This window comes from Lytechinus variegatus, chromosome 2, assembly GCF_018143015.1.
Source record: "Lytechinus variegatus isolate NC3 chromosome 2, Lvar_3.0, whole genome shotgun sequence".
NCBI lineage: Eukaryota > Metazoa > Echinodermata > Echinoidea > Temnopleuroida > Toxopneustidae > Lytechinus > Lytechinus variegatus.
Window position 1 is genome coordinate 80,747,287 of NC_054741.1, and position 9,848 is coordinate 80,757,134.

Consider the following 9,848-nt stretch of genomic DNA (forward strand, 5'->3'; position numbering starts at 1 on the left):
CATGCGGAAACCCGCCAATTAGTTGTTAAATGAATCACATCAAGGGAAAATCGGGAGATCACTGAGACTTCATAGGCTCTCCTGTTTCGGATAACCCCAATCTTAGTCTATAACCTACTACCCCCCTCTTCTCTACCAAAGAAAGATGATAACATGTGCTCTGAAAGCTTGTGCACTGTTACAATTCAATTTAATTCCATTCCATTCATGGTTCTGTGCAGTTAAAAAAATGAAATAAAATGAGCACATTTTTCATGAAGTTTCAAATATCTATATTACAAAATAAAAAATACAATTACAGAAATTAAACAGGAAATCATCGATAAAAATAGTACATAAAATGAAATGTAATGGCAAAATGATCAATTTATAAACTCTCTCAAAACACGGTATAGGGTTTTCAAACATATTACACAATTTTCTAAAACGAATATGTAGATTGATTTCATTAGCTATGAATTTTAATATTCATTGAGCAAACGAAGAAGATTTGGAAGGGCACTGCTTCTGGATCTGTTAGTCTTCTTTACATTTGGTTGCGTTTCGCAGGTTAAAATTATAATTTATTTGAGGAGGCAACCACAATTCATCACCTTTTTAATTAAATGACCAAATATTTCACTTCGGGATAAAATAGTTGTTAATCCTACTAGCGTTGCAAATGCATCACCATTTAAACTTTAATTTTATCGAATAAATATTCCAGAATCTCTTTTTTATAGTTTCCAAATCATATTTATCTGCTTGTAAGGCCAGTAGAAGCACTACACATTACTTCAAAACTGGTTTCACAATCACATAACCGAGAGGGTATAACCAGAGGAGCGTTTCATCACGGGCATGGTTATTACGAAGGACTTGTCGGACGTTTTATCCGACAGTTACCATAGAAACTGTACTGACTTAGCCAATCAAAATCAAAGAAAGTCGTGATCTGATAACTGGTCAGATGCTCCACATATCAAAAACAGGTAGGCTACATCAAAGAACAATTAAATCTACGTAGCATGAATGTTTTTTTGTAACATTTCTTGCGTATTCTTGTCACATCACGTGGCATCGTAAAGTCATGTAATAACAGACATAAAACCTGTAGGCATATTAATTTATCATGATGTTTGTAACTTATTTGATAAATTGGGTTTTATTCATTGAAATAAAATATAAGTGTACAGTGTGGAAATCTATTGGACAGCAAAAGAAAATGATTGCATGTTTGTGTTTTTTGGCGTAAAAAAAAATCTTCCATTGAAAATTGAATGGCATTTTTTTTTTACAAATAAAGAGGGGCACTATACGGCTGATAAATAGAAACATGAAAAAAATTAAAAAAAAAAGAATCAGTCAATGGCAAAGCAATTTAAGTCACATCTCTTTTTGTTGCAATTGCAAGTCTGTGGCTTGTCACTCGTCCAAATTTGACGAGCTTGACTTTTTTGTTTATTTCTATCTTAATTCTGTTTAAATCACATAATTATCAGTCTGGAGTATCTCTTTTACAGTTAAGAGTTTTATAGACCAACGCAAGCTATGCTTCACTCTTTTGAAATAATGTAGTCCTGGAACTTGACTTGCAGATTCTTGTTCAAAACCGTCATTTATAGATCTTCTATAAAAATTAACATCGATTAATTTTACGATTGTTGACATATTTAAATGAAAATATAAGAACAAATCAGGTAAAACCATAACATTGTGAAATAAAGGGACTTTTAAAATAATACACGTTTAGGCTATTTATTGGAAACCATGCATGGCAACATGGACATTAGGCCTACATAGGCCTATTTAGCGTGAAATTTTTTTCTTCAAATTCAACGACTTCTCATTGTGACAATCAGTGATAATTGGAAATTCACGCTTATTGATTCCTTGCATATCTTTATAATTTCAAAATTTTATTTCAGTGGAAAGAGGAAAATAAACACAAGTACATAACTGGTTACTAAACGCATTAATATTCAAGTCCTATATTATTTTAGGGGGGAACTGTCAAAAAAGATCAGTCAATTAATCAGAATTATTTCGTGAGAAAATCTACACGTCCCGTCATAATTATAGTACTTCATCCATTTTCCCTTCATTTTTGAGCTGATATAAATGACAGGATCACTCCCACTCATTCCAATGACTAACAGGAGAAAATCTCCCCACACAGCAATGGTAATCTCTGCTAGGGATTTATGCATTTCAAATCCAGAGAGAAGGGGGGAAACTCGTCTCATTTATGGCAATATTCAACCTCTTTCGCCTACTTATTAGGTCGTTGACTCTCTACCCTTCATAGAAATATCCTTATTTTCTGATTACTTGTTAATTCCATGTAGCATTGATATGTGAAATAAATGACAGCTGTGATGGAACGTTACACCTACCGCGTGTTTCAATCAACGTTCAAAACTAGAAAATGCTGCTGTAATAATTGTGACTTTAACTACTTCAATATTTGTTTCTACTTTCTACATTGTCGGAATTAGGATATTTCATGACACATTTGACAATACAACTGATTCAACTCAATCAATGAATTACGGTTGATTAATTAAAAAAATGTAAACTTAACTCATTAAATGCTATTTTGGGGGCAATGCATCAAGCCTTAATTGTTCTCATATCAATATATATATACTTTTCAAAATAACAAGGCAATAATACAATAATGTAATTTTCATACAAGATAGTAACGTGTTTTTCAAAGTCAGCTTATCAGTCATCATTAAGCTCTCCATTCCCCGTTCTCTTAATTTCTAATGTATTCGATTCATTCAAAATATCTATACTTTATATAGTTGCATGTAAAAAAAATAATTACCGTGTACAAAAACATTATGCCTGTATACACACGCATGATATATAGGTCGATACATTCACAAATAATGAGTAAAAACTATTTGCATTTTTTTTCACCGTCTACTAGAAAATAACACTTTTGACTGTATCCGATCATGGACCAACAGTTTCGAAAACATAATGAGGCTACTTCATACCATAGCATGGACCTATAACAACATGTTTATACTCCCTTCTGCGTCTAACAACGATAACTTCATGAACTGACAAAGCAATTTTAAATGCAAATATGCAAAATTCTTCCTGAAAATGTGCAAATTGTGTGATATATATAGCATCAGCATTACATAGGCCTATTCATTGGTGTATCAAAATCTATGATATTACAATACCACACTCTACCACTTCATTGAAAACCTTTTTGTTTTCAGCTAACCAACAATATTGATGGCAATCAGTGAAAATGGAATCGGTCATTCATCTGCTTTTATATCACAGTTATTTGTTTATTTCACAGATAGTTTGTATAGTTCAATGAAATATCGACGTATGGTTATTTTTGTATTACTGTGTATGGAACTCATTTCTTTCTCTTTCGTTTATTTAATGTACAAACTTAGCAACATCTTATATCACCAATGTTTGACATATAAGAAATGATGTCTCGCATCAGTCTCTGAAAATATAATGCAGACAAGTTCAGGCTATGGAGAGGTAATGTGGAGGTCTCAAGAACGGTATGGCTTAGTGACTGAACACTCTTCACCTCTGAATTGTGTTCTTGAAAATGTTGAGACCTGATAAAATGACAATACACACGTCATTCCTCGCCCCATATGCTCCATATGGTTGGGGATCCGGGCAGCAGAGGGGGTGGGGGTAGGGTGGGGAGCTCTGAGAGAGGCAGATATCATGGGAAGGGTGTATCGGGAGGGGGGGGGGTGAAGGGAAAATAGAGGAAATGTAAGAGAAAGACAAATGAGGCTAAAAATAATGAGAAAGCATAAAAACTGGTACAGATGGGTAAGAATGGATAAGTTTGAACAAAACCGTGGGGGTGGAGAGGAGAAGGATAGTCGGACGCAGACAACATAATATACGTACACAAGATTAATGCCAAAATGAAATATATGATATCAAATTCGACAAAGGTCTACAAATAAAATATGGATCATGTAAGTTCTTTTTGAAGTCCCAAGTTCCCTTAACTAGCTTATGATGATGTAGGAAGAAGAGAGTTATAATAGAAACAAACGTGAAAGGGACGACACAAGACGGTATGCCTAATTACAAAAAGAAATTGAAATACTGTTCAATGGCGAACATTACAAAAATAAAATAAAAATTGGAGGATATACATGGTAAGAGAAAGCATGAAATATGAGGGATGTGCAGGAGGATGGGGAAGGAAGGGGGGGCTTTGGTTCAGTTGACCTGCAAATCCTCGAGAAATGGAAATACATCTGGCGTGTTTGTGTAGCCCGCATGATCAAGGTTGAGAATGTACCTGCCCACGTCCTCTATAGGGGATCATTGGAACCGACCAACGGGGGAGCTCGGCTAGGGATTCCAGTCGTAAACAGGGGTATATTTTGCACCTTGCCATTATTACATATCAAAATGCCTGGATTTTTTTTCACTCCGCCTTCGCATTGACTTGTTAAGAATGATTGCACATTTAATTTCAGCTTTAATTTAAGAATATGAATTCAAGAGTGTTTCAATATGTGAAAAAAAAAATCATTTATGGCTTGGTGGATTTGTTGCTTTTTAAAGTCTAATTGTTGCCTTCTAATTTAGTAATCATATTTATATGTAATGTAAAACAAAATTCTGACCATATCAAGACGTAACAGTTACACCAATCCCACCTATGGATAAACTTTGTATTCATGCGTTATGTTTTAAATTTGTTTAAAATGACACGATGTTGGAGCAATTACTTACATCGTCATGATCGTGACATTTAACTGTGAATCATGAAAAAACGTTCTATAAAATTCCACGTTTCGAAAATAATAAATGATAATCTCTATTAATCTTGAAAATATAAATAATTGAATACATAGACCTACATCACTGAGTCATTTTTCGTCGAATGGTAAATGTTAATTTTTCAAACGTTAAACTTTTAAACGTTGTGATTTCTATGAATTGTCATCATCTTTCTTTCTTTATTTATTATTAATATGCAACAGAAGTTGTCTGTCTTAGTTAAATAGAAGTTTTAAAAATGAAAGAAATAACGATCATTTTGACATTATCAGAAGTGGAGGTAAAGTGGAGTGGAATATGCAGTGCGCAAATTAGTTTAGGTTTTATTTTTAATTCATTACGGCATCATGTAACTGTCTATTGTGTTGGTTTGTCACCAAAAATTGTGTGTTTCATAAGTATGATAGAATGAGTACAACATAATGGATATGATCTTCAATCTGAATTTGTACTGGTTCGAAATTACACATTGATGTACTGATCTAGAGACTTAAATTAAGGTTTGAGAATTATAGATTTCGACAATATCAAGACTATATCTTGCCTTTCACGAATATGCCTAGCTATGTGGGCCTATGTACACAGTCGTACAAAGTGGTTCAAAGGCAAGGAGTAAGAAATCTTTTTTTCACAATGCGAGTAATACAGGAACATGACTAGGATTATATAATCCCAGTGGATAAAACGTACTTCAATATTATTTTCTTTGCAAATGAAGAGGCTACATGATCACTTTTGAGAGATGTTTTTATTCTATATAGGCCTTCTACATGCCAACATTTTACCTGCATGGTGACAATACAACCAAAATGAGAGAAGATTGAAAATGTACGAAAACAATACAGTCATACAGACGTGTTTCGGTTGATTTTCTGAGTTTTCTCTCATCAAGTATAATGATCATCACGACAGACATACTACTCATCATGTCTCTACTTTATACAATATAAATCACACGAGTCGTCTACCAAACATTATCTTTTTGATGTCATTCCTCTCTCCCTCTTTATTCCGGATTCGTCCTCTTTACCACTTTGATATATTTCTGATGCTCATGTAAGCATGCATGAATCGCTGTAGGTTTGGAAGATAAAACTGTATGGGGTAGCTACCGAATGAGAACTCACGCACGTTGATGTATAAACAAATGTGCTTCGTGCTACTATCGACATATTTATGAGAGAAGGGGGAGGGCTGGTGAACGGGTTCGGAGTGCAGTGCCTGCACGAATATTTGAAGCACCCTGGAGATGGATATGTATTTTAGGGAGAATAAAATGGTCGGGAATAGCTGGAGAAGTCCATTCCCTGAAGTATTCCTAGGTCACGTTACCATGAAATCCAATAACATATAACATTTCTTCTATATTAACATATTCTATCCAAACAGAAATTGTGACATGATGAAATAGCGAGAGTGATATATTGAATCATTCAGTGATAGATATTGAGTATAGGTCAAGTCATTCCTACAGAATATACCAGCAGGGATAGGCCTACAAGTAATTATTTCCTTCTGTGCACATGGTGCATGGACTTTTGTGAAGTATAGCAAATTTATTTATTTAATTTAATTGTGACATATTTATGCAAGAAACATTTATTACAAGACAGAATTGAAATTATGGGATTTGCAGTGAAGCAAGAGTCAGAGTGTACAAACTGGTCAATCAAAGCGACAATGAAACAGATTAATATATCCATGACAGTCACATAGGCTATATTTTACAGTAATACTCATAACAATAGCTAGAACATGTTCATATATATAATTTGATTTTACCTTCCATGTTGTGATAATCGTTGTTGTATCTTAATCCCCAATCGTTTCCGTTCTGTACCTCGTGCAAGGCTTGAAGAGACGCAACGGAACTGTCCTGACATACCACGCCGCCAGTCCCGGCGGTCAGCTCGTCCTCGTCGCCTTCCCTGTCGCTCGGCGAGATAAGTGAAGCGATGCTGAATGCGTTAGCCCTCGGAGAAAGTGGGTCCGCCGTATGGCTCGTAATATCCATAGCCAGCCAAAGAAAAAGCCGACTTTTTCGGTGAGATCGGATAAATTCGAGATCAAATTTACCCGATTTTAAACACTTTGTAACTTCCTAGACTGTCGATATTATTGGATACGTAATAATGAAGCAGACGATAGGGAATCCGCAGGGTAAATTAAAAGATCGCACAGACAGATATATTTCGCGCGTTAGAATCCGTAAATGACGACTCAACAGGCTAAGATTAAATCCCACGCCAAGACAAACTAATAGAAACTGCAAACTAAAATGCAAGTTTGAAAAACTAAAAATGTCTTCCAGTTCCACATGTCCTGCTGTATGGTGTTAAAATGAGCTCGCATAGATTTCATGTATGACAATGTCGTTTCCAGACCAGAGAGTGAAAAATATGAGGGTCTCACCACCATGAGATCTATCAATGAAGTGATGTGCCGAAAAATCTAGCCCCAAGTCTCGGGCAAGATCTCTCTATCTGCAGCGTTGTTTTGAGATTATCGCACAAGTGTTGCAATGATAGGTCCCTTCAACTTTTTTTTCTTAGCTCTCCTCCCCTCGATCACTTTCATCTACCGTCATAGTCAGCAGTCACGATGTCAGTTGCTAACTTCATCCACAAATGGGACCAAAGTTTGCGTTATTTATCTCTGCACCCCCGCCTCTTTTTCAGGGTTGAACTCAGCGACTAGTACGTGCTACAGGTATGTCGTCTCTGATTGGTTGGTGAAGCATTGCTCCGGCACCAGAGTGAGGCGACGTCGGTAAATTATGCAACCGTGCTCGTAAATAATTGGTTGTCGACAACCAAATCATTTGACTAATTATGCAGATGAATGCATGAGTAGCCCCGAGTAGGCAAAATAGGAATAGGAGAGTAACATCAATCTCCCCCAGAAGAAAAATAATAAATATCATCATAATAATTCTCTCTCTCATTGTAGTCACTGAGTCTTTTTCATCCTGCCAACGTATTGAGATTTTACGTGAAGTAACAAAAGTTGAAAACTGGACCACTCAATTAGTTCATAAATGATAACAAAAGGGGACAAATGATAATTACCCATACAAAAATACTTTTTGATGATATCAAATATTTACATACGTGTAATGAAAAGGAAATCAAAGATTAGATTTTTTATTTAAGAAAAGGTATTGATTGTCTATTCTAACACAAAGATATTTCACAAGAAACTCCAACACCTTTATCTTTAGAGACGAATTCCCTTTTTCTTCTCCGTCACCTTCTCTAATCCTGCTTTATTTGCCATCATTGAAAACTCTTTCCCTTTATCTACCCCCCCCCCCCCCCCTCACCTACATCAACCTGCATTTCCCTCCGTACAAACCTGTTCATATATACATCCGCTCACCAACTCCCTTTCCATCAAAACTTTTCTGAGTGTAGGTCGGTCGAATACTGATATCCAACTTTCCCTCCAACACCCCCCCCCCCACCCACCCCACCCCTCCCTCCCTCTCCTTCATTCGATCACGAGTCAGAATCATATGTCTGGGTATTTGGTCGTTCGACTCCTGTTCATTTCATCTCCGTTATGGGGGATCCTCTGGCTTTCTCATCATGGAGGGCAACCCCAGAGGAAGACAAACGGTCCAAGTTCAACAAACCCTAATCCCTCACTCCCTCTCCCTCCCCATTCTCACATTCTCTATCTCTTCCTCTCTCCCTCTTTCTATCTCTCTCACTGTACATTCTTGTAAATAATAGCTTATTCATTTTACCACTCGTAAACAGAATTACGACGTAAAACAACATTAAATGAATCTGAACATCTCATTTTGTTGGTTATAAAATTATGTGTTTTCTTGCAGTATCGCAGCTAATCCTAGGGATTTCAGAACTCTTGGAAGAAAATCAGGCTGGACAGGAAGCCATTGAAAGGAGGGTTTGGAGTTTTCTTCCAGAGATTGAAAGTTGATGACATAAGACATTCTAGATCAAGTAAATATCCAGGTATTCGTCGTAAAATCAAACCTGTTTTAGGATGAACGTCGAATATAAAATATTTGGAAATGAAAAGGGTTTATTGTGTTCATATGATGGAAGCATGGAGCTAACACAGAGTAGTAGTAGCTCCATGATGGAAGTTTAGACTGTTCTTATAATATTTCGTATTTTCTGATTCATTCATTTAAAAGAGTTGGAATAATGAAGTATATTACTTGAATATGTTGGCGTGAATATCGCCAAAGGGCTTGCAAACAATATTGGCTTGGAAACAGGATATAATCTGCACTGACAACGATGAGGATGGTGGGAGACAGTGATGACGACGAAACTGTCAATGATAAAGGTGATGATGCTGGTGGAGGTGATTGCGGCGGTGTTAATGTTGGTGGTGATGCTGACCATTATGATGATGACGTTGAAGAAGAAAGTGTTGAAGACAATGATGACGAGATGATGACAATGAAGAGAAAAAACTTTGATGCAATATGTAACACTATAATATTTTTTTCATTCCACATCATACTACTATTGTACAAATGTAGCGTATGTACATAGTGAAACATATGGAGCCCATTATGAATGTGCCGAATATTTTCTAAATGAGGAAACGAATAAAGTTAGGTGAGCAATAAAAACCCGAGACCATTGCAGTTATTCGAAACCACCCAAAACTTTTATTTTCGTCGTCGATCAGAAAATATCTGGCAAACACATTAAATTGTTCCACGAGGGTCTTAACGTCTGGCTTAATTGTACTTTTGCCCTCAAGGAGAGAAAAGTGTCACCGCTGCTCAATTTCTATCTTGTCTAATTTATGGTCTTATGTTTCCAAATGTGTAAGGCGATCTTACCATGGCATTCTTTCTCAGCGTTTGAAATAACAATTCGGCTCCAATCTTAGTACAAACTACCAGGGATATCATGAAACTACCAAGACGTTTGATAGGGGCACTTGTGTATTTCCGGACTACAATAGAGTCGTTAGTTAAAGAGCTACACTGATTGTTTAGAGCCTCAAATCCAATGTTTAAACTCAAGATATTGGAGGCTAGATTATCGATGAGTATGCTCTCCAATATTCATGAC

At 36.1% G+C, this 9,848-nt stretch overlaps 1 protein-coding gene across 3 annotated transcripts in view; it reads right to left on the bottom strand.

Annotated features, from left to right (window-relative positions):
- LOC121409220 (T-box transcription factor TBX1-like) overlaps window positions 1-7,398 on the bottom strand; it is a 42,744-nt gene extending 35,346 nt beyond the window's left edge. For all 3 annotated transcript variants that reach the window (XM_041601080.1, XM_041601079.1, XM_041601078.1), the window contains exon 1: window positions 6,568-7,398. In XM_041601080.1, the coding sequence (XP_041457014.1) occupies window positions 6,568-6,799 (232 nt within the window). In that variant the 5' untranslated portion in view covers window positions 6,800-7,398. The remainder of the gene's footprint in view (window positions 1-6,567) is intronic.
- Between the last annotated feature and the right edge of the window lie 2,450 nt (window positions 7,399-9,848).